General features: G+C 36.3%; 1 protein-coding gene across 1 annotated transcript; it reads left to right on the top strand.

The window, feature by feature from the left end:
• Nucleotides 1-2,612: 2,612 nt before the first annotated feature.
• Nucleotides 2,613-26,933, top strand: E2f1 (E2F transcription factor 1). Its single transcript, XM_073079544.1, has 10 exons — nucleotides 2,613-3,134; nucleotides 3,500-3,705; nucleotides 8,842-9,005; nucleotides 9,339-9,535; nucleotides 12,690-12,934; nucleotides 13,552-13,657; nucleotides 14,015-14,126; nucleotides 14,964-15,160; nucleotides 15,868-15,978; nucleotides 22,082-26,933. The coding sequence occupies exons 2-10, from the start codon at nucleotides 3,502-3,504 to the stop codon at nucleotides 22,195-22,197; spliced, it is 1,452 nt and encodes a 483-aa protein (XP_072935645.1). The 5' UTR covers nucleotides 2,613-3,134; nucleotides 3,500-3,501; the 3' UTR covers nucleotides 22,198-26,933.
• The last annotated feature ends 24 nt before the right edge of the window (nucleotides 26,934-26,957 follow it).

The raw sequence follows: 26,957 nt of genomic DNA, 5'->3' as shown, positions 1-26,957 counted from the left end.
CGTTTCAACTGCTTTTCCCGTGTTCTTTATTTTTTTAATTCCTCGGCGTTAAAGGTTACTAGAGTAGACTAGCCCATGGATATGTAATATTTACTCGAAGGTCTATTTAATGGCCACGTCGACAAATCTAGCGCTTGACACCAATAAATTGTTAACTTGCATTTGATTACGTTAGCACCTTAGATATCAGGTAAATTGCAATAGCACACAATTCCAATGTTGCTCTGCCCACACATGCATGACCTTTTTACAATAGTGGATTACATGTTAACAGTGATGGAATACAATGGAATAGTTAATGTAAATACACATGATCTATGTTTAATTTCGTGTAGTCAAAAGACGAAGAAAAGCAAGAGTCCTAGTCTACGTTTTTGTAACACTAATTATTTTTTTGTATCTTTACAGAATTCGCATTACTTCGTTCAACTTATGCCAAAGATAATATGCGTACTCCAGAGTAGAACATCGCTTACGAGCGAAAATTACATGCGATTAATGATGCTTGTTTTTAAACATATATTTGAGGTGGGTCCCACGAAATAAACGGCTTTTTAATCATAATTTACAATAGCCACAGCAAACTACTAAAAATTAAGTAATATAAATACGTTGTTCCAGGTCTTTGAAGTCCTAAGACACTTCAAATTATATTTAAAATCAAGGAACTGTAGGTACACTATTGAATTTTAAACAGTCTTGATATAAGAACAGTGTGAACTGAAGAGCGTTATTCAATTATTTTTTTATTATAAAATTTAATAGAAATAGTTTTTTGGGATGCATCTAATCTATGGGATCCATACTCAAAGGGTACAAACGGGAAACGGGGCTATATTTATTAAGCCTCTGCTATGTATCCGTCTACCATAGGAGTCTGTCTTTAACCGTAAAACATACACATTGAAATTTTTGTGTTCGAGTTCGATTTTTCTATTTATGAAAAGTTCTGTTATAGCAAATTAGAAATACGTTCATTACTAGCAAGACGGGTCTTTAATACCCGTACCGTTAGCTAGGTGTAGACTTCTTTTTTTCGCTTTAAACACATAAATATATAAATTTGTATATAAATATTTTTTTTTATTTCATACCTTTTATGGATCTTTATAATATGTATAGTCCGCGCCAAATTGCTAGACCGCTCTGAAGTTGTTGCGAGCAGGTGTAGTCATACACTTTGCTATGGCGTCGCGACTTATTTCTATATTCAGAGCGGACTAGCAGTTTTACGCGGACTATATATAAAATATCTCATCTTTAAAAAAAATCGTGTATAATATAAAATATGTGTAAAAGGAATTTAATCAAAGGAAAGGAATAAATAATATCTCCTGTGCTATAAAAATGATTACATATTATTCTGATGACATGATTTAAATTTAAATAAACTTTGAATTTAGATTACATTATCAGATTTTATTTGGTTTATCACTGGCAATTCCAAATCATCTATGGCTTGTCATAAACAAAATGATTATTTGATTATAGTTGTCTATGATATTCATCTATTTTCTACAGTCACTTCCTTTTAGTTCGCGCTTTTATAAACTTGACTTCCGTTATGGATTACAAAATTCAAGTAAATACGTACGTGGGCTGTAAATATTGAATAGGTTTAAATGGGTCATCTGAAATAATAATGACATCAATATCATACCAAATGTGTGCGTAAGCTAATTGAGCTTTTTTTAATAATGCGTAAAATTAGGCGAATTAGAAATATTGCCTATTAATTTATTTAATGCCGAAAATATATAAACATGGATGGTAGTCATACCTAATATCGATTACTATAAGTTTTTGGTATTTATTAATGTGTTCAATATACAATATTAAAAAATAAATATAATTTGATAATTAATTAATCACACTTATTATAGGATTACAGCCAATGGAGCTTATTACTTATATCTGCAAACCAGAAAACAGAAAAAGGTGGTTTCTGTTAGTTTGAGTACTTTACTATTTATCAACTCAAAGCATTAATATATTGAGTTTTTTTGCACTTAATGCACGTAATAGAAACTGGAATAGTTGCGTAGTAAAATAATTATATAGAGGGTTTCGATAGATAAGGACATCCCCTGATTTTATTATGAATTTCCTATTACTACTTTATACAACCATAATAATAATATTGACTTCTTTTCTCTACTGTATTCTAAGCCCAGTAAATATTTTATAAATATATATATTTATTTGAATGCTCCTTGGAATCCTCCTCATAACAAATAATAACAATACCTACAAATTCTCTCTGTTAAACTTATTTGTGTATAGAGTTTACTTTGTAATCCTGCAAAAATACGATGGATCAGACGAACGGTTATTCGAAAGAGTGCAATCAAAAGATTCATAAAAGAAAATAATTACTTATGAAATTAATTAGTTTTAAATTTAAATTTAATTCTTAATAGTTGAACATTAACGCAACAACGCATGAAATGATCAGAATACGAAAAATACCTGATTAGAGTTAAGTATAATGTATTGTAATAACAGCAAGTATAATGTAAATCATTCAAAGGAATATAATAAAATAATTAATTGTATTTAATTCCTAGACATTAACTATTTTATTAGCTTTACATTTAATACTAAACACGCTACGCCAACCAGCGCGATACGTTGCGCACCTCTACACAAAACCGGTCGCCTAACGAAAATTTAAAAATTCGTTATATTTTTTATGGCTTCTTGATTGAGCGAGGGGAGGAATTTGGAGAACGACGGCGTCCGCTAGGGGTTGCTTGGTTTGCCGCCGCTTCGCGCCTGCGCACGTAGTTCGCGCCACTGCTACGTTGCTTGCAAGCCAGATGTTCTGAAAAGCTTCCTGCCTGTCGTCGTTTCAATGCTCTGCATTTTTATCAATTAAATATAAAATGTGGACTAGGGCCATCTTTTTGTTTTTTGTTATTAGTGAAGTATTTAGTGACTAATTTAAATATGTGTTCTGTAAACTGTGGCGTTTAACAGAAAATTATCGGGCGTCTCGATGTCCACGAGTTCACTCGAGACCAACAAAGCGGCGGACATTTTATTTTGAGTACTCGATAATGTAGCGTTTGCGTCGAAAACATTAAATGTCGTTTTATGGTTCTGAATTCGGATATCGTTCGCTTACACCTTTCGTAAGTATAACAATTAATTATTGGGTTATTTGTGCGAAATCCCCGAATGTTTGCACCGTACTTTGAAAAGCGGTTATGTCTACGAAATACCGCTAGGTCGTCGATATTTTGGGGAAAATGTCGTGAAAAAAGTGACGTAAGCAAATCTGGACATCTCAGGTATCGCCGGGGACCATTCGCATTACATAAAGCATGTTATATTTTGTATCGACCCACTCCGCTTCGGAGGCTTCTCACTTGTGATTTCCGCGCGCGCGGCGCCCCTAACCTCTTCACTAATTGAATTGTGATGATTACGTTTTCTCGTAATGAAAAATTTATGACATAGGCATTCGGTATGTTAATGAAATTTTAATATCGTACAGCGATGCCGAGGGGGGTGAAGCGAGGGCCGGCGGAGGGCGAAGCTGAGGTTGTGGTACGGGTCGGGGCGTCTCCGTCGCACACCACGCTCCTGGACGACAGCCCCAGCCAGCCCATCAGCTACCACCTGCTCGACCACGGCTATGGCGCCACGCCGCAGCACCAGATCCGCCGCGAGGCGCCCTCCGCACCGCCCAAGACTTCTGAAGTAAGTTTATTTTGTCAGGTTGTGGATACAATCAATTTTAGGAATCAAATTCAAGGACTAATCTAGTATATGTTCCTCCTTAAGTGCAAAGACACAATTTTTTTTAAATATTAAAGCATTCATGTTGAAAATAAGGCATCATACAAATCAGCTGTTTTAGCTGAGGTTAAACTTTTATGATTTCTACTGCCACATCAGGATAATCCGTTTTATCAATGATCTAGTAATATTTTAAATAATCAATCATTATAAATTGATATCAAAATATACTATATTAAAGTATACTACAAGAGTTCATCGAACTCAAGATTATCACCTAAAAAATTATAGGTGCCTAGAAAATGAGAGATGGAGCATTGTTTTAAGGAACTTTACTACAATATCTATATCTATATCTTTTGTGGTTGACTATATTAAACTAGGAAGACAAAAATAACATTTGTAAGAGAATATTTATTCATCCCTACGGATTTGATTCGTTTGAACCTTCCAATGGAATAGCGTTGATGGTAATCATCATCTTCAACAGTATTTTACAACTTACAACATAGTATCTAACTGATATATGATAATAACCTCTATGAGTATAATATACCATTATAATAGTTGTATTCATAAAAAGAAATTCTCTGTTTTTGAGATTTTTTAATGGGGGTTTTCCGAACACATGTCATATTGTAGCTCATGTGAGTAATTCATCTAAAAATAGTTTGAACACTTAGTACATGGGAGCCTTGCTGATACAGTTATCCTATTTTCTTATCTTTGTGTGGAATTTTTTAGTTATTTTTATATGGCATAGATAGGCACGGTGTAAGTTGAGGTTTACATAAATAGCCTATCTCAGTTGTATTCTCATTTAGATTTTCCCTATAATGATTGTTATGTCTTTGTTTTATTATGTATTTCAAAGCTTGCTCTAAATAGACAAATATAGCACAATAAAACAAAACATCTGATGATTTCTTAATCACATTGACAACTTCATGTCTTTCATTTTCGATAAGAAATACCAAATTGGGAGTTGTCCTCTCTACTGCCTATGGGTAGTTTTAACAGAGATAACATTTGCGTTGCTGGCAATGCACAGTTTTATTTTTGCTTACTATGTATTGTGTATTAAAACTTTCTCATTGCTTTTTATGAAATTCTTTTAACCAATAAACGGTAAACTCTGTAGAATTTTTATAACAGTCACTTTTATTACTATTTCTTGATTTCTTTTTGATGTTGTAATGTTAATATTTGATATTTTCCAAATGGTTTTCTGGTTTCAATATTTAATTTAACAACTCTACTAAAACAGAATTCTGTTTTGCTTGGTATTCAATACAAAATTCTTGAGTTTAATGTAAATCAGTTCTGGTTTTTGTGGAAGTCTGTATTTTTACTATAGTTCCTTTGGAGGTTTGCAGGTACAATGCCTCTTCTTAAGATCTTTTTGATCTTTTATAGAATTAGAACTTTATTGTGGCTCCATTTTGTTTTATTCATAGTCATTATATTGATAGCAATATTTTGTTTGTCATAGATATAAAATAGATATTTTCATAAAGTATGAGAAAAGTTCAAGACACGATAAAATTAGGTTGGCTTTTATCGTGAGTTTTATTCATAATAATTCACATCTGAGGCAACAAATTTATTTATTTTCATTATGTTTGAACGCATTTCTTTCATTCATCCCCCTTTCACTGGGGCAATGTGGGATTGTTTGTAAAACAATCCGTGGGGCATAGCAACCACGTAACTACAATGGGCAGATTATAACCCTCTGTAGCGTGGACGCGGAGAAAAGCGTTGCTTAAGCGAGATCGATCGGCGTGTGTGATGCCGGTCGGCTTTGCGTGAATTTGTTTTCCGTTACGCGCAAACCCGTAACTTAAATTCGACGCCGCCCATATTTGGATCGCGAAAGTTTTGCTCGCTCGGGAAGCTACCTTTGCTCGGTTCCCTGTTGAATTGCCTCGAATTTTAAAGTGAACGGAACACTGTTGTTCCTTCGATGGATTCCAGAAGCTTAGTTATCAGTCGTGCTGTTCCGGTCGATCCGTGGTTACGGGAAATAGTCACATAATATAGGTACTTGCATACAATTCCTTTGCTGTTCATAATTATCCGTAAAATATCGTTTTATTATGTCGTTCATTACGGGAAATATTTGCGTAATTAAAGTCGTATAACATTTACATGTTATATTATGAAATACTGCGTCGTTCTTTGTTTTTGTCAAAGAAAGGTATTCAATCCGAAAATGATGCCAAAACGATATATCCATAGCTACGAGGATACCAAATAAGGGGCGCCCGCCATTTTAGATGCTTACAACTTTTCGGTTGTACGTAGGCTCGTGAGTGATGCTTCACCCCTAAACATTCGATCCAACTGAAATTAAATCCCTAATTAATATTCTGAGTACGTTGTTCTTTCGTTACATAGTTGGAGAAGTGAAAATAAGTGTTTAGATATTTTCTATGCGACGGAATTAGCATCACGTATAAGATGATCGAGTTAATTAATGAATAGCTTCCTGTGTTGGTAATTTTTTCTTATCAGCGCAGTGTGCCAACTGATGAATGAAGGAATCGTATTTTGCTGATGATATTCTAAAGAGCCCTATTGTTATGAAACAAGTGAAACTGCCAAGTGGACAGTGTCATGAATAATTAATTAGTGGAGCGGGATCGCTTCAGGCGCACCTCTTGACGTACGTCGATAGGTGGCAATGTGCCGAGACGGTCTCAGGATGAGTGATAACTTTAATATTGCGTGAAACAGCTGGAGAGCTAACCTTAAACTTGTATTTTTGTGTAGTATTTAAAATAGCCGGCAACAAGTGTAGTGGATAGACAGTACACACATGTTAACAGTTAGTCATGTTGCGAGTGGCGATCACCCGCGCGGCGTGCCGGGACGCCATGTGGCCGCACCACCATGGGGTCACGTGGCCAGGTACCGACATCCTGCGCGCGGCTACGTTGCGCAATTCAACTGTCATTGCCCTTATCGTATCGTTTTAACGGCGCAACGATTACCCCCTCGACGAACTTTGATACGGACTCGTAGCTTAGCCCTTTTCGTAAAAACAACCGAATAACGCAGCGCAATGGGCACCTACCACTCGCATGAAACGAGATTAATACGGTTTTGTTCTCATCCACTAAACCGGTTTATGTGCAATAGCTACGATTTGCATTCATCAACTATTATTACTACAAAGATCACAGAGGAAGGGATAAATTGATTATGATAATGGCGCAGGCGAATTTGTATTAGAACAGGGGTCGAATTATGTTTTATCTTAGATATCGGCTTTAGTGGCACATCTGCTCTGATTTACTCGATCCCACCGCTGCACCGTTCACAATAACGACCATAGTTCGGGTAAATTGACAATAGCTCTGTCAGTTCCCTGTTAATAATAATAAAAAGTTTGAGATAAGAAATTGGCATTCTTTTGCTAGTGGTCCCTTCCGAGAGTCAGGCGCCTTTTGTGTTGATTCTAATTTATGTCGTGTATTGTGTTGGTTGGTACCCTCCCCACACACTTCCTTGAAGGGGCTTTGGCCCCGCGCTGTTTCAACTCGAATTAGTTGCATCGGTCCTTCGAAAAATGCTTCATGCATCATCCATCCTCCGCATTTTTGTCTAGTTGCGCGCATTGCAAAACTGATACACATTAGTGTTCCCGAAATAATTCGTGTTAGTGAACTGTAGAGAGTGATATCTACTATATTGTACATGAATTTTGTTATTAATCGATACTGTGGGAATATTTGTCACGTGTCGATGCCGATTATGTGGTCAGTGGTGTGCAGTGACTGTTGAAATAGTTCTCGACAAGTGTTCCTCTATTGAGTACACTCAACATTAAAAATGACGTGCTTCGTTTTGAGAGTGAGTCGTGATATTTATCACGGATCTCTGCAGCGAATAGAACAATTTTTTGCCACAATTCGCTTAGTTTAAGCTGTTTACGCGTTCAGTACCAGGTGATTAGGTGTCGATGTTATAAATCGCAGTGTAATTGAATCATTAGGTAATGAAGTTGCTCAGATGTTGTTAATTTTTTTGGCGATATTTGTTAATTAACAATTTGTTAAGTACCGGTATACCTGTGCTCTATATTCTTAGATTAAAAAAAATGTATAGCTTACTATTCCACATTTCGATTACAACGACAAGAGAAGTATTATTATCTTTATTAAGGTTACTCCCTAATTAAAACCAAAAACATTTGTCACGACTACTCAAAAGTAGATAATAAGTTGCCGCTAGATGCTAAAGTATACTTAGTTCGACTGCGGCGGCATAAGCCACACCTAGTTCTCCCTTACACGTGTCATTTTATCAGCATCAGTAAGGGTACGAAAATGCAGAGATATTAACTACAGGTGCTTCAATACAACAATGCATCTGTGGTAGTCTTCAATTAGGAAATGCCCTCCTGTCCTATTTGGTGTTGGTTACGGATGTCAATCAATGTCCACTTGACATAAGGCGCACTGCATGCTCGTTTGGTACTTCTATTACATGGCCGCATCTCTTTTTATGCTATATTGCTAGATACGACTGCCCTCGCAATACAGATATCTAGAGACAAGAGACATACTGCCGCCACACCTATTTCTGCTATATAGTAGATCTGCGTTTCGATAGAAGGGTGTGGATACCGGCTTAGTTATGAAGCGACTATCTTAGACCTCTGGAGTGGAAAAGCATCTGTGATCGGTTTTGTAAAGGACCTGTTCTTTGTAGAGTTGGTTAAAGATGTCTATAAAGCGGCAGTCACCAGTTACCATCAAGTGGATTGACGCTTGTTTACTACTTTAAAGTTAAAAAGACTTGGAATATACTCCACTACGCAATAACAATGCGGGTTGGTAGAGGAAGGTAAGAGTTAGTGACCATCCCCTGTCAAATTTTTTACTGCCCTCAACGCCGACGACAAGGTTTAAATGGCTGCGATGTAATGATAACAACCGAATCATTATTACCGGACTCACCTACCCAACTCCCGACCACGCCCGACGTTCCTTTGTACATCTGTTACGAATTTACGATCCATACTGCGTAGGGTTATGCGCGTTTCACTGTGAATACATAAAGAGATGCTAATGCGTGTGATCTGTACAGGCGGTGAAAAGAAGACTGAATCTGAGCGAGAGCAGTTCAGGCAGTCAGGGCCACGTGGTGCCTATGAAGGCTGACTTTAAGACGCCCAAACAGAAACGCGTCAAGGTCCTCACGCCCTACAGTCGACCGTCCAGTTCTATGAAAAAATACACCGAACGCTCCAGGTACAATACTTTTCATCAAGGTAATAATACCTCCTTGTTAAGCCTATTGTTTCATTTGATATAAATTACCCCCAATCCCGAATAGTTTCGTGAACGCTTACAATTGCTCTGTCATTTTATATTGTGTCGTTATGTCGTATGACGACATTGAAATGATATCATAGCACAGTGATTTACAAGCGTCGAACAACTTCGAAGTCGGATGTAGCACGCCTCTCTTTCAAGTTTCAACTTCCTAATTTCGCCGTGCTTCCCTCCCGTAATTGCGTTAACGGAAAGACGTCGAGTCCCACGCTTAGTTAAGCTTTTTGATCCCGTTTTACTTTGTTACAGGTTTGACACGTCATTAGGTCTGCTAACCAAAAAGTTTGTCGCTCTACTAAAGTCCTCGCCCAACGGCGTCCTAGACTTGAACATTGCGGCGGAACACCTCTCTGTCCAAAAACGTCGGATATACGACATCACGAACGTATTAGAGGGTATAGGAATATTAGAAAAGAGATCTAAAAATAATATACAATGGAAGTGTGGTGAGTTGGTTTTTATTAAAGCAAATTTATGTACATACGAGTTATTTATTTTTCATTTATAAAGGCATATCCTTTTGTCGGTCATCATCATGTTATCATTGACGAGCGATCATACTTCATTCAAATAAACGTAGTAAGGTGCGTAGTAACAATTAAAGATCAGCGTCATCGAGTTGCGACGTCATTTGTGTGTAGGAATTAGTTCGAATGCCAGATTGTTCCACCATTGATTGTATTATGTAAATAAAGGCCATGATCTGTGATAATTTACTTGGAGATTTTTAAATACTTATTCGTCGCTTTATTAGAAATTTTATGTAGTTACGTATTATTTGGTAATGGCCTCGATACGGCTCTCTAGGCATTGTCCTAATTAAGAGACAGTTTTTTGATACATCTTAAGAAATGTATTCAACAAATACTAACTTATAAAAGTAATATTACATTCAGTGGTCTGTTTTGTCTTTACTCTGTTCGTTATTATATAATTTTTTACGTATTTAGAACATAAAGTGATTTTCGAAGTACACTTTCTGTTAAAGATCATAGAGTTTCATTACAAAATGTATTTCTACGAGGCTGTCGTTCACAGTTGCTAGAGGACGCCGCCGACATTAATTTCCGTATAAGGATAAACTATTGGCTTTGAGAAGGGCCCCTGAAGATTGCTCATGAAGCTATCTACCTACGAAGAAAGTTCTGTGAATGACTTATATCAGGCTTAGAACAAGACTTAGCGACAAGAATTTATAGAAAACAGCTAGATTTTACATTAAAATGGTAATAATAACGACACTGTTAAAATAATGATAATCAAAAATGACATGAAGATATTTTAGAAAAATATTGTAAATAGTCAATTGTCAGCACCATTTTGAGACGTAACCTTTGCTACGCAAGGACTCGCTATGTTATATCCACATGTTTTCCCTACGTAGATACGTAGCTACGATACAGGACAACCCATAAAACATCGTGATTTGGTCCAGGAAATATACGTAGCTATACGATACAGGACAGCACATAAGACATCCTGATTTGGTCCCTGTTTTCCATAACATACTTACATATATTCACATATTCAGATAGTACTACTACTACTACTATCTCTGTTCTAACTCCTATTGAGGACTTGTTTATAGTCCAAGATTCATGATACAAAAGTGATTGTTCATGATACAAAAGATACATAAAATATCCTAAGCATATTCGTGTGCTTATGTTCTCACTCAAAAAGCCTGACAGTAGTATTTGTCTGTAGAGTTAATAATAAATAAGAAGTTTCATTCATGCACCGTTCAAATTAGATTTCATAAAAGATTGCTTTTTAACTCTCGGATTAAAGACTGACCAACGAGCGTTGGCGGCGAATTGTTGCTGTACTAGAGAGGTCTCACCTTTGTTGCTACTTTAGAGCGAATTAGAAATTTGGCCTAATATCAAACAAGATTTAGCTTTAATAGGCTTATCTACTCATTACTGTTACAATGCTAAACTCTGGTTTCAGCACGAGAAGGGATTAGGGCATAGATCGCGATGTTGGCTGAATGAACGTAGAACTTAGCTGATAAACCAACTGATAATTTTTAATACATGCTCTATATAGGAAAATTGTAGGCAAGTATTCGAACCCTCAGAATAGAATATAGTCTCAATTGCTATTTATAGTTCATTATCATTCATTCGATTCGATATAAACCTCTTACATATAAAGGCGTAGGCGTGTAGGTATCCCTTAGCTATATTTGTTGATCAGTAGTAACTAGTAAGTAAATAAATTCGTGGGTGGGTAGACGTTTCTGGAATTGTAAGTGCTCCTATTTTAGGCACGTTTGTATTTATTTATAGTTATTTTATACGATCACAACGTGCCTAAAAATAAACTACCCAGATGAATGAAGTCTGAAATTTATTTATAATGTTAATGTTATAAAATAGAGCGATTGAGCAGCGCAGTGCGGTGCAACTGATGTGTCGCGTGCTCACTGAGCGCTTGCAAGCAGTCGGTCGAGCAATTTGCCTTTACATTAATGTATGTTTTTCAATAGTTTTTGAAATTCAGAGAGAGCTTAGTCGTTCTCAGATTAATTATTGAGTTGAGCACAGTAAACGTTTAACGTGCGCCAATAACGGTTATCATTTTCATTGTCATCAACCTGTCATTGCCCCGCATACCCGCTTTCCCCTAGGATTGTAAAGAAAGAAACTTTAAAGGTAGAGACAGAAAGATATAGAGGTCATAATTATCTACGCAGATCAAGCGTGGATTTAATAGATATCGATGTATATAAGTATTTCCATTCTACTTTTAATAATATAAAAATACCTTAGCAAATTTCCTTCACGTTTATTGCTCGATTTCGGTCTTGGTAGTGTATTGTCAACAGTGGACTAACACTGAAATCAACATCGAAAATTGATGAGGCTTATGTCCAAGCATGGGACAAATGTAATCGGCGCTATTACCTTAAATATTCCTCTCAATTCAACTGTTTCCTGCTGTCTTCAAAAGTTAACCATTCCAGAAGGGCCGGCGACCTCAGCTCCTATTTCTGCGCAAGGTAGAGGGTATAGTCCGCATAAAACTGCTAGTCCGCTCTGAATGTAGAAATGAATTTCGTCGCCATAGCAAATTTGTATGCCTACCTGCTCGCAACAACTTCAGAGCGGACTTGCAGTTTGGCGCAGACTGTAAGAAACATAGGGGCAGTGATGGCGTATTTGTTAAGAAACTCGGTCTTTCGATCGAGGGATCCGAGGTTGAAATTCCAGGGACCCACCTCTGATTTTTCGAAATAATGTGCGTATTAGAAATTAATTTTCACTAGCTAAAACGGTGAAGGTAAACATCGTGAGGAAACCTGCATACCTAAGAGATTTATAAAAAAAAAAAAAACTAAAAGGTATATGAAGTCTACCAATACGCACTTGGCCAGCGCGGTGGACTATGGCCTAATCCTTCTCATTCTGAGAGGAGACCTGCGCCCAGCAGTGGGACAATAATTGGTTGATGATGATGATGATGACTTAAATATTCCTCTGAATTCAACTTTTCCCTGCTGTCTTCAAAAGTTAACCGTTCCAGGTCGGGCGGCGACCTCCGCTCATTTTCCCGCACAAGGTCGGGGATAACGAACATGGTGTTGTGTGTCAGGTGGCGGCGCGGGCGCGGTGCCGGAGGAGGGGCGCGCGCGGCGGCTGCGGCGCGAGGTGCGCGCGCTGGGCTCGCGCGAGGCGCGCGTCGGCCGCGCCGTGGCCGCCGCCGAGCACGCGCTCTCGCGGCTGTCGGCCGAGCACGGCGCCCGGGCCTACATCACGTACGCGGACCTCCGCTCCATCCGCGACTTCCGGAACCAGACCGTCATCCCGATCAAGGCGCCGCCCGACACCAGGCTCAGCGTTAGTACCCACTGTATATGTGTCTGTTAAAGATAGCTCGCGGCCCCGTCATCCCGATCAAGGGGCCGCCCGACACCAGGCTCAGCGTTAGTTCTCACATACTAGACTTTGTGACAGTAAAGTGTAAACTCAATAATAAGGCAGTTAAGGTATAATAACCTACACCTTAACTGCCTTATTGCTTTTGATTGGGCATTGCCATATTGCCATATATAGCAATAATAATGGTTCATATTGTACTAATTATAAATATTGTTAACTCTTATATAAAAGAGTCCAGGTATTGCCTGTGCATTATCAGAATAATTATAGCAAATTTCCAACTATGGTGGACATTAGTCAGTTAAATTCAATTTATCAGTTCAGGCCTAAGGATCAACATAATGCAGATGAAAATCTATATTACACAAATCTATCTTTAACAACAGGATGTTTTCATCAATTTATCTGTCACACAATAAATAAATAAAAGTCCTTTGCATTAAGTATAAGTATAAAATAAATCCAATCTTAATTACCAATGAATTCTCAAAAGGATTTGGAATATTCTTTAAATACAGTTGCGCCCTCTTAATCCTTCTGTTGTTATTAAATGTATATGGGCATATTGTTTTCAGGTACCTCACCCCGATGAAAAGGGCTACATGATTCACTTGAAGTCAATGTCAGGTGAAATCGAAGTCTACCTCTGCCCGAAAGAACGGCCGCCGTCGCCGCCGCCCTGTAAGTTGAAATGCTAAACTTACTAAGACCTACACGAACAGAATTATTTAAGATATCATTACAGGGCTCATCTACACTCTTTGATCTAGTTTGAAAAATGTGTATAATGGCAAAGTTACTTTTATCGGTAGAAATTTTTCTTAGTCCTTGGGACTAACATTGAATCTGGAACTAGTATTAAGCACGATTCTTGTCTTATTTATAGTTGGTTAGAGATGTTAATTTTGAGCTTATAAAACATCAGGTATATGGGATACCGGTTTGCTATTTTCATATCCAACATAGCATATAAAATATTACCCTCATGGTATACAATATGGTTATGTAAAATGTATTATTTCATTACTATGCTCACAGCATCAGGGCTGCTGCCATCGGATCCGCTACTGGAGGACAACAAGGCGTTCCTAGCACCACTAATAGCGCAATTACAATCAATGCCGTCTAGTTCCATCGCCGCGGAGTTTACGTGAGTAAATCTACATTTTATGTGATATTTAAATATTTAAATTGATATTTCTTTTTACTTGAAATTCTAACAATTAATAACTTAGGCGAAAGAAAGTAAATGTTCAAAGTGAAGTTCTTGTAAAGTTCTCATGTCTTCAATATAATTGATTATGATTATAGCGGATACGCCGTTACAGCTAACTATGAGTTAACTACCCTATTTCTCCAATTCTAATTGGTAAGCTATGGAGTAGGACTTACAATTAGGTTGTTTACTATTTAAAAAAAGAACCATTAAAGTTGTTTATAAATTGCTAGTTATTAAAGAAAGTTTTATTTTTCTATTTTATATATGTTATGCTTATTTGTTTGACAAGTTATAGATGATTCTTTGAAAAAGAGGTCTTTGACTAGATCTTCGACGATTTGGCTAGTCTTTTTTAACTTTTTGATATAAATGAAAGCACTCGTAATCGCATATAACAACCTATATTGAAGGCTGATAGATGATCCCAGAAGTATATTATTTATATTAAAAACACTAAAAGAAATTGAGTGACGTGAGTCACGAGTGTTGTCGCTACACCGCGCCAACACACCGCGGGGACTGAGAGGAGGGAGGGGTCTGAAGTCTCCACCGTCCGCCCCACTACCGGCGCGCGGGCACTGGGATTTTGATCTCATACGCCTCCATTACGTTTCCATATTATTTTTATTAATTTGTGTACCAACATTTTGGAATTATAAAGTTCGCCGCAACATTCCTTTTTCTTATGTTCCCTTAATGAACAACGAGTGAGTCGAGTAACCTTCTGTTTCGAAGAATCATCCAGTAAACTTCTGTTTGGTTGTACAGGACGCCGATAAAGCGCGAGCCGGAGGAGTCGTGCGGCGGCGGCGGCGCGGCGGGCGGGTCGCGCGCGCTGGTGGTGGCGTCGCCGTGCGTCACCGACCCCACGCTGCCGCTGGCCGCGCCGCCCGCCGACGCGCACACGCCGCACGCGCAACACTCGCAACACGCGCAGCATGCGCAGCACCTCGCCACGCCCGACAGTCAGTATAATTTGATATCATTCACCATCATCTAGCTACGTCCGACAATCAGTATACTTTCATATCACCTAGATTTGTCTACGACTTTTATTGATAGTACAGTACAGCATTCCTCTAGATTTCTTATAGTGCTCAATGCCATATTTGTGTGTATTGATCGTGATACTATGAAATGTTATCTTTTGGTTTATTACTCTATTTCATCTGTATTTATCAAAACCAGTAACTTATCTTTGTGTTATAAACTATAATGACAGGGTAATTCTGAATGGCTGACTGAATGGTTTTTTAATTATAAATTTCACACACATATTCTTTAAAAACATATCATTATCTTCATGATTTTCTTTAAGTTATGAATAATCAATTGACATACATATATTTAATATGAACACCATTCAGAGAACAATCCTAAGTACCATGGTAAACTGATATAAATTATATACTGCCATATTTGTATACTTATACCAATATGGTATAAATTAAAATTTTCATACATGCCACAGAAGAGATTCAATCTAATTAACGCATAAGAAAACATAACGTTTATGTCATTTTTTTCTATCTACTGACATTCAACTTTATCACTGAACCAGTACGTTTCGAGATAATGAATCTTTGGCCAGGGTATTACGCCTAGTTAATACCTATTTATGTCAGAAGCTGCTTAGTTGGGCATTTTAAATAACGTTCCTTGGTGTCCCCAGGCGGCGGCGCGCGCGGGCGGCTGCGCAACGCGCTGATCGCGGACAGCGACGACTTCGCGCCGCTCATGGGCGGCGGCCGCTTCCAGCTGCAGACCGAGGACCAGGAGTCAGGTACTCACCGCTGTCTACTCTCTCGCTGCACCTCTATACTTCTACATATCCTCTATTCTCTTTCACACATTTCCTGCTCTTCTCTCCTTGGATTATGCTCTTTCCTCAGCGACATGTCTAACGTTAGTTATGACGAGGACCATGAGGCAGGTACTCGCCACAAACAAATATATTACATTACGAGGTTTCGGGACTCTCCTGCTAAGTTGGTATAAACCTGTGGTAGATAAACTTTCTCTTTCTCACCTTGTTTGCTCTATTATTCTTTCCTGTCCTTGAATCAAACTCTTTTCTTAGCGACATGTCTAACGGTAATTATCTCGAGGACACCAGGAGTCAGGTACTCACCACAAACTGCTCTCTCGCTGCACTTCTATACCTAATCTACATATCCTCCTCTTTCTTTTCCACCTTGTTTGCTCTATTCTACTTTCCTGACCTTGAATCAACCTCTTTCCTTTGCGACATGTCTAACGTTAGTTATCACGAGGACCAGGAGTCAGGAACTCACCGCAAACTGCTCTATCGCTGCACCTCTATACCTCGTCTACATCTCCTTCCCTCTCTTGCCCACCTGTCCTGCTCTTCACTCCTTGAAACAACCTCTTTCCTTAGCGACATGTCTAACGTTAGTAATCATATTGTTGTAATTATTATTGCTTTAGTAGCTGTATTATAAAATTATAATTTTATTTTATATTGATCAAAAAATCATTATTAAAGTATTAAGCTATTTTTATTCTTATTTAAATAATAATTACATAACAGTATTTATTTTTCATTTTTAATATACAAATTCTAATATAGTATTACTTGGTTTTTCCTTTTTTAATTATTTTTTTTAAGCAATCTTCAAGTATTTGTAATAAGTAAAATTATTGTGATAACTGATCTTAGCCATTCTACAAACATATATTGATGGTGTGGAATAGATTTATTCATTATAATATCAAGTTATATTCGTGGGAACGGGACTGTTAATAATTTAAGGCGACAAATTACTTACTAATAATAGCATACATTTTTTTATTAATTTCATTGTAGCATTTTCAAAATGTATAATGTAATCACGTAAGTATTACACAAGTTAACATAGCCGTAACACAGTAGGCTGGACTAATTCATCCCAACAGGTATTGGAACATCACGGTGTTGTGAAGAAGTGCACGTTTTGTGGCTAGCACTCGGCCTGTGGTTTGTGTGTTATAAGTCACATCACAGTCAGAGTTCTAGCTATACGACGTGCGGAGTCTAACAGAGGAAGATCGCATTGTCATTATTTATACAACATTATCACGCGGGACGCATTGTTGCGGGGCGGCTGGTGTTGCATGCTTGTCGATCTCACGTCACTCACGCCATACTCATCCTCATCTATGTCGCTTTACTAACTTCTTGTATGACTGTTATATGGGGAAACATCGATTATTCAAATTCGCAGAACACAATGCTCTTGTTAAAGGTATAGTCTGATTCATAATTAGGTGTCCAAAATGTAAACAAAGAAATGTCACTGTCAAAATTAACAAGAAATAAAAACTAACAAATTCAACAAAAAACTAAAAAACGAGAAAACATCAGAGTTCGATCACAATCACGAAAATGTATAATATTAGCTACGAAACTTAAAAATGACGGCACAAGAAATGTTTCGAATTCAGAGTGTGATACCATCATAACATTTTAATTTTCTACCATAAACCTTGTTTTTTATTATTATTACTGTTAGGAAAGAAATTGAGGTAATATAAATATTATTAAATGTGAATTAATCTTAATTTATTTAGATTATTATTTTATTATTGTCGTATTACTTTAATATCGTCAAAAATAAGAAACTACCATTTGAAACGTATTTTCTTGATAGGTCAACACCTTTGTTTACATTTTGCACACCTAATTATGAATCAGACTATAGATTGATAAATACAATTAGTATAAAACTGAAATAAAGAAAGGTATTGGATTATAAGAAAATAAAATGTAGGCAAATGTAAAGATTCATTGTTGTAAAAGTCACATTACCGAAATTTAAAAATCGAGATACAGTTAAAAAACGCAATAAAATTTTTTTTTTGTTTCCATTCTTGAAATCATACACCTAAGCCTGTGTGGATGATATAATAGTTATGTTTCCTCATGTAATTATTTTCCAATTGTAAAGTTTAATCTTAAATTGTGTGTAACATATTTTAATGTGTAACACTTATCTAATACTCTAAACACGTACTAGGAAATTGTTTTCATTTGTAAATAAAGTATTACTTTCAGGGAATTATTAAAATGTTGCATTATACTATTTTGGAATAATAATAATAAACGAATTTAATATCATTTGGAGACTTGTAAGTCATGTAACTTTAATTTCCAAACATTACTTTCGCAAACATTTAATGGGTTTATTGTTTGAAAATAATAAATTATAATAATTACATTACATGACCGTAGACGTGGCTAGAAATTTTTGCATTTTAACAGAACATTGAGTAAATTATTTTTTTATATTTCTCTAAATTCATGTTACATAAAAAATCGTATGTAAATAGAAAACTCATACATATAGATTGCAATGTATTTGCTAAATATGATAACAAATTATTTTAAAAATAATTTATGCAGCTCAGTGGGAAAATTTCAAGCTAAATATCTTAAATAGTGACACGGATTAGCTAGAATTTCTAGCCTTGCCCACGGCCATATGAAATACACACACATTAATACATTGTATGTTTATGTGTCGAGTGCGTGAGCGTGTGTAGGGCGGGCGGGGTGCAGGGCGGGCGGGGCACAGGGCGGGCGGGGTGCGGGGCGCGGGGCGGCGGGTGTCCGCGAGCTGGGCCCCGTGCGGCTGCAGTGCGGTGTAGCACCATGGGATTCAGCTCACGGCGCCCGCCACTAACATCACCTAACGACATCTACTAATCCACCGCAACCATCGATAACGACGCTGCTCCATCGTCTAATCGTCTAACAGTTTGTTGTCCGTCGACGTGGCGGTTGTGTTGCCTGATTTTAGGGTCGATCTCGCGATTTCGTTTGTGATCTTGTTTCCTATTATAATTCTACCTTAGGGTATAATTAAGAATAATCAATATAGTTGAAGAAAGGGCATTATGTCTAACTTAATCGTAATGATAAAAAAATAATCAAAAGTTTCTTGTATATTTATTGTACATTATGAATGATTTACAAGTATAAAACATATATTAAATGCTTTTAGGAAGTAATAAAAATAAATAGTGATATCGACCCAAAAATTTAATTTAATGTTCATAGTAATAATAATAATTGAAAAGAAGCGAAATTTGACGCCCTATTGCAAGACAATTATACATTGAAATATCATTTGAAGCAGTAAATTATAGTTCTTTCTTTACTCATAATCTATGGTGATGGTTTTCCTTGCACCGAATTTGTCAAATTTCGTTTTGCACTGTCCAGTACCAAATGTAATCGCGTATCTTGCCTTAGCTTTGTCTGTCGACGTCGGCAGCAGCTTTGTGTCCATTTGAGGAGGTCCATAAAATACATGTACAATCGGGTGAGGGGAGGGATCTTTTATAGAGTAATAACTGTTGAAGAGTATATTCGATCCTGTTTCCTGTCACGCGGGTTTGTTTCCGCGTGCTGTGTTGATCTGTTTGTTATTTGTATCGTTTAGTTTCATGTATACTTTACCTCCTATGTGTGCCCCACGCACGCAGGCTACGAAAAGACTGCAGCTGGTTAATTCACGCATGCGAGCGTACATAAACCGGCGTGATAGGAAAAAGGTCCTAAAGATCTGAAATAAATGTAACGTCATACGTTGATAAATTCGCATAGTTGATTTTTTTTAAATAAAATAGTGGTATTAACATGCGTATGACCGTACTATGAGATAACAAGCAAACAAGGGGTGTTAATTTTTTTTTATATAACGATGTAGCTAGAAATTGATATAGATGACACAAAACACCTGTTTAATAATTATACTCTTTGAATTATCCAACTAACTCGGAGTCTGTTATTTTTTTTACAATGTTGCCTTGTGCACGATTACTTTAAATCTTACATAAAGGTGTGTACTAACCGAGAGCATTTACGTGTGTAGTTTATGTCCGTGTGAAATATATCCGCTTATAAACATGCATTACATCACTGGGGGGGACATATTGAGTATCGCTCAATAATGCTTGTAATCTTCAGAATTACAGCGAGAAACGACGCGAACCGAGTATGGTGCGTACCATTTGTAACATTGAAAGTGTCATGTTACATACTGTGTATATAAACATTCACCGATAAATGCAATGTTACAATGTATATACATTTAATACATTCATACAAAAGGTGTGAATGTGTTAGAATTTTGGTTCCACTACTGCCATTGCAGTGTTTTGTCTTATAATAATGGTATAAGGCTACTGCGCTTCACTTTGAGACGTTCTAAGTCAGGCAGGTATATTAAAGTGTTTACTTTAGTCTTGGGACCAACATCACTGCAAAAATCCTGATTTATGTGGGTGGTTTGTGTATATTGGAATTCTAACAGAGCTTGACCACAGGTCTACTTGGGTTTGGTTGAAGATGTTAATAAAACTCAACATCTACATTAGTTTGATTGTCAATTGGCTGTTTTCATTATGTGGAAGGTAACATGCACAAGGCTTTGTTACAAGAAGTAATATTAGGTTATTAAAGAGGTAATGGTAAGTTAGCACTAGTGTTAGATAATTTTTAATAATTGGGAATAATTACATTATAGACGTGTATGCCCCTGGTTAGTACACCTTTAAAACTTGAATAGGGGAAACGACATCGAATAAGTTCGGTGCAGTATTTTATGGATGAGCCCTTTTATCAGTGTGTAAATTATATCATATTGGGTGTTGGCTGAGGTGGGAGACGTTGTGTCCCTTCTAAAAACTTTATCACTAACTCATAAATAGTAATGACAAGTATGTTTAAGTATTATTGCATTACATAACGCAATAAATGTAACATTGTACAAGGCAATCCTTACTAAGCGACAGAATAAATTTTATAGGAGAGTGATTTGAACTTGAAATATTTAAAAAAAGTTAATAAATTCGCATAATTTTTGGATTGATAATATATGTAGTCAACATTATTATGTTGCAGCATTTCCAAGATATGTGTAGAATTGGTATGTGCTACAGTAATAGTTATATGTTTACATTCTATTAAAAGTTTTTAGAAGCGACTTGTGTATAATTATTGTTTTATTCTAATTTCTATTATATTGTTGATAACACCATATTTTACAATATTATCATGAATGTGTACTAATGAATATTTGTTTTGTTCTTAATTTTACATTACAGAGGTATTTTAATAGTAAACCTAGTTATTGGTAATAGTAAACCTTCTTAGGTTTACTATTACCATGTTAATATTTATCAAATAATGCTATCATTTAAGGTGATTATGTCATGTTGTATATGATCATGGGAGGCACGGTATTATAAAATATTTCCTAAACAATAATTTTTGTTTGTTATCATGTGAATATCAACATTTATATACCATTTTATGACTTAATTTGTTGATTTCCCATATATGGATATGGTTTTTTATATCTTTTTATGATTTGTGTTATTTAATACAATATGTGAGCATATATTTTTTATTTATGGCATATGTTTTATTTGTGATATTTTACGTACCTATAATCATAAATTAAACAATATATTTAAAATAAGTTTAAACGATATGTATATGGAATTAAAATTACAATGTCATACGATGACTTTACTTTATTAAAATTACAATGTCATAAGATTTAAATCAATCACCTATTAAAAAATAAAATTAAGGTGGGTTGCACACCTGCCAAACGTATACTTAGAATATGGTTACAAATATTAATTTCCTATAGTGACCACTTAATAACAGTATGCAATATTTGATAGTCAGTACAGACCGCGCCAAACTGCTAGTCCGTTCTGAAGTTGTTGCGAGCAGGTGTAGTCATACAATTTGCTATTGCGACGCGATTCATTTCTATATTTAGAGCGGACTAGCAGTTTTACGCGGACTATAACATAAAACATCTGTGTGTAAGTGCATTAATATCGGTATCGTGTGGGCGTGTCCGCAGAGCCGCTGGAGCTGGAGCCGTTCCTGGCGCTGGAGCCGCCCATGTCGGCCAGCGACTACGGCTTCTGTCTCGACCACGACGAGGGCCTCTCGGAACTGTTCGACTTTGAATTTTAACCGTGTCAGTGTTCGTGGACCTAGTGCGCGGACCGTGCGACTTGTACAGTGAACCGTAGTGCTACGACCCTAGCACGATAAATGTAGTCAGCAGTATTTCAGCCGAGCTGATGTTTTTGTACTGTAAAATGAAACGAATTCGTCTAAAATGTTCCGTAAAACGCACCATGTTCTATTTTTTTTGTCATTACCTTGTACGTACGTGTACGTACGCCGCGAGTGTTCTCACGTTTAGCTGTTATGTATCTTAAATGTTCTATTCAATTTATTAAAATCGAAATGGGTGTTAAAGTAATCTTGTTTAATCTAAGGTAAGGATGGTACATGTCTGAGATATTCTGGAACTCGATAGTGGATATGGCGTCACATAGCATAGTATACACGATACAGTACGTCGACGATATGAGTGTCAGGTATTTTTTATTATTATATCACCAATTCATGAAGCTGATTAAATCAGGTATAAATGGTCTCGACTAAATAGATATTATTGTTCTTTAATTGTAAAATCGTTTGCAACAGGAACAGAAACATAGTTAATTCATTTTCGATTATTGTTTCGCCGACGTACTGCGTCGTTTGGGATTACACACTCTATTTAAAATCCTTACACTGTGTTTATGTATGTGCGTGCTCTGTTTAATATTTGTTTTAAATTTTATCATATTTTCAACTTTTTTCTAGTAAAAGGTCATAAATTAACGTCATTATATTTGTCTTAAATATAGTATCTTTTATTCAATTCAAATTAATTTGATATAAATTTTATTGTGATTACTTTTGTCATAATTTTCGTCAGACACTACATATGGATGTGGCTTTAAATGTTAAGACTCTCAATTACCATTTCGTTTTCGAGGACTACACAGGCTTGTATTAAATTATTGTCCTTCCAACTACTGAGAATAAAGCGTAATTTCGTACCAAGGACAAGAGAAGAATACCCTATAATTTTTCGACATTACTACATGGATTCTTTTGTTGCTTTTATACAATTCTGTTGTATAATCCCGTTGTATCTGTAGACTGTACATCGATCACGCCCTCTGAATATTATATACATTTTGATTTATACACAATGAACTGATTAAATAGTAGGATGATACCGATGGGGTGGTTGTGCCGGCGGCGGGCGGCGGCGCGGCGCGTGTACATAGCTCGCTCAAACCATGCCCACAGTAGAAATATGGAACAGTATGGAAATTCCCTACAAAGCGTTCGAAACGGCACACTCACACAACCACGCGCATCGACGAGGCCCCTAAGTGGTTTTCGCAGTGCTGCAGTAGCGAGTGTGGCATCACAACGAGCGGTCACGTTGCTATTTGTTTGCTATTTATTTCCGCAATCTTTTTAAAATAGACACGGGCGTGTTGCGTGGTATACGGCTGTTAGAATTCGGCTTCATAAAAACCGGAGTTATCATTTTTTAATTTATTTTTATGCTTATTCATTTCATTTATTGCTTTCATTTTTATTCATTTGTATGCTTCCGCCAAAAGTCGTAAAAGGTTACGCCGTAATTAATAACAAATTAAAGATCTACAAAAATCAAAGTATTTTCCGTATTTAATTTAAAAGTATAATAATAATAATAATACTTATATTATTTGTAAACTGCGTAGTTATTGCAATTCGAGTGATTGATCATAATAGCACAGTAAATGCTGAAATTGAAATAAACAACAATATTGTTAAAAAATAATACAGTGACAACCTTATTCTTCAATGAAATATAGGTAATTATGTTATCAACTAGGTTTAGTTTCCATACTGTTCCATATTTGTCTTGTGTCTTGCCGGCGCCTCGCCGCCGCCGTGTATATATTACGATGTAATGAACGGTGATATATTAGCGGCCTTCGATTTTACTTGTAAAGCTAGCTCTTAGTGTTCCCGATTTGTCATAGCGCCACCGCGAAGGGTTCGTTTTGCATTGCACTCGTTTTGCGAGGACTCGCGCACGCCGTGCGTGTACACGCTCTAGACTCTATGTATATTATATATTTAAACGGTGTGTCTGCTAAACTCGAAATATTAATACTGTTCGAGTGAAAACAACAAAATCAAACATTTTAATCAACAAGAAAATAATGAACAAAATATATAATTAAATGAGGCAGATGAGTTTAATTTGTCCGTCTGATAAATTTAATAGTTTTTTTTTCGTTATATCCAAAGATTTGCTTCGGATAAGATGCAGTGATGTCGCTCCGTGCGCGAGTCTCCGTGACGATATATTGTCGTTTGCCAAATATTTAGTTGTTAAATGTGAAATTGTTTCATATTATTTAAGCTCCGTCATGGGTCTCCTTAGTTGTCATTGTAAATAGCTCACGGGCCGAGGTCGGACGAGCTGCCATTTTGTATTTTGATATTATTTCAGTGATTATAATACGAGCAAAGCTGTACCACAAACATAACCATCATGTGAGTGTATTCATTACCTCAAACGTTCGCCGATCTCTGCCCCGACGATTCCGAATAGTGTACAGCACAAATTCATTGTAAAAAATATTAATAAGTGCATATCAAAATAAATATAATGTTAGAATTAATTTAAATGCACGTGGGTCAGTGTGGCCGACCCTCGAACTGGGCGCGGCGGCGGTGGAACTAGGTTGTATTGAGATGGGAGAGTACCAATTTAGGTGCATTCGAACCTTATTATACTTTCTGGTTATGTTTCTTAATACAAAAGACTGTTTAAATTTTAGGGTGGTGATTTTCGCATTATGTTGGCGCAAATGCAATTTCTTTAAATTAAGCAACAGCGACATGTCCCGCCAGACACCTTAATGTAGCATTAAAATTGTAGATTTTGTAATAATTTATAAAATTCAACCGTGCTGTTATTTTTTTGTATCGATAAATGCCTTAAAATTCTAGCAAAGTAAAAGTTGTCTTATAGTTTATTTAATGAAATTAAATCTTTATAGAAATGAATTTTATGCACTTTTCCCAAATTCGTTTAAAATTAAGTTTTATTTCTTTGATTTCTTAATACTTATTTTTGTTAGTACTTTTATTTTAATCCAAGAGGCAAAATTAATTATTTGTTTACAATAATATGTAAAATATTAAGATAATTACTTTTGGCTACACCTATGTTTTTACTTTAAGTTTAGTAACATTGTTGAAAATGTGACGAAATGTTTATAAATCTAAGTTACCGTCGGAGCATAGGTTGCTAGTCACCTGCCTTGTTATTCCGGCTCTATACACTATAATAAAAATATCTGATTAAATATCCTTTTCTTTCTCTATTGCAATCGTTTACAACACAAACTCTGGGGCCAAACATACGAGAAAGGGAAGTACAAATTAATCGAAAATTTCTCGTAATTTAGTTAAGGTTTTTACGCTACTTCCACTAGTTAAAAATTGGTTAATATTTTGTTTATAATGTGTAAATTTACCTGTACTCAAATGAGGAGATTTGTTATATTATAAATTTGTTTTGTTATATTTATCAAAACTGACTACAATGTGCGCGTTTCTGATAATCTTTCATTACATTGAATATAATCCATTTACAATTTGTTTTATGTGAACAAAGCACGCGAATCAACAAATCCCTGATCATTTTGAGAATTGGCTGTATTTCAGAATGAGAATGAGCAGTTGTGTATTATTAAATTTAATATAACTCGCAAGCAAGCTCGACTATTGATTTGATTGTTATCTAAAATGTGGTCTAGCTTGTATTTTATTTGGCCACAGACGCGGCATTTAAGTAAATCTTTTTGTGTAAGAATATTAAGATAAGACCTCATTGTTACGCTTATATCATAGATTCGTGTATATAGTAGTTCATTTCACGAGCTCCTTTAGAGCTTTGATATGGACTGCCAGAGCAATGTCATTGTATAAACAAAACTGTTACAACGATTAAGTCCGTACAGCGACCACTGTGTCGGCGGTCCACAGGGTCTATAGTAGTACGATTTCGAATGGTATTACATTGTATATTTTTTATTCGAATGTTTTCAATCGAATGCGATCATAAGTGTGCGATCGTCAATATCAATTCATTATGATGTAATACTATTCTCGATTCAAACATTCGATTTCGATTACCATCAAGATTTTGTTCAGTTCTCACCACGTCTGTTGCGGGATTTACAAGCGACTTAACTACACTCAGTATCATTTCACTTACCCATGTACTTATGTTTTGTAAACCTCACCGCTTCTGATGTAATATACATTCATCGGCGATGAATGAGTTGCGTATATTTATTCGGGGTTATTTTTCTGTTACGCGTGTCTACGCCTGTACGGGCGCAACTCGCATCCTATCGTTTTATACGCACACGCAAACGGGTCGCGAAGATACTACAGTGAGTAAATTATTGTATAAGGGTGGAACACGCGTGCAGCCGTAAACACGCGCGGCAGGAAAATTGCCCTTAGAACCATTGTAAACAGGCTGAGTGATATGTGTAATGGACATTTTTGAAGGCATGTTTTTGTGTAATACTTTATCTGGTTTTAAAATATAAAATTGAAGGTGCAATGTTATTATAATGTATTTATGGAGTGCGTGTGGCGTGCGGCGACGTTGTTGTTGGAGCGTGTTCGGTTGGTACTCACTTGTGTTGGAAGACTGAGGTTGATTATTCCAGTTTCGATGAACGTGCAAGTTATTTGTTGATTGAATTTAAATATAAAGTCATATATATAGTTAGGTTATATTTTTTAATAAATATAATATTGAGATATGTAATATAAAACCGATTTTTATTTATGCTTCATCC

Source organism: Epargyreus clarus, unplaced genomic scaffold (assembly GCF_041222505.1).
Source record: "Epargyreus clarus isolate Ecla_fem2 unplaced genomic scaffold, WU_Ecla_fem_2.2 ptg000014l, whole genome shotgun sequence".
Classification (NCBI taxonomy): Eukaryota; Metazoa; Arthropoda; class Insecta; order Lepidoptera; family Hesperiidae; genus Epargyreus; species Epargyreus clarus.
Note: the sequence above shows the minus strand (reverse complement) of the source record. Positions and strands in the feature narration are given on the sequence as shown.

Bases quoted from the DNA above. Each gene is read 5' to 3' on its own strand.
- E2f1 (XM_073079544.1), top strand. From the start codon at position 3,502: ATGCCGAGGGGGGTGAAGCGAGGGCCGGCGGAGGGCGAAGCTGAGGTT. The intron at 12,935-13,551 runs GTTAGTACCCAC...TATTGTTTTCAG, and splicing joins CGCCCGACACCAGGCTCAGC to GTACCTCACCCCGATGAAAA. The intron at 15,979-22,081 runs GTACTCACCGCT...GCGTGTCCGCAG, and splicing joins GACCGAGGACCAGGAGTCAG to AGCCGCTGGAGCTGGAGCCG.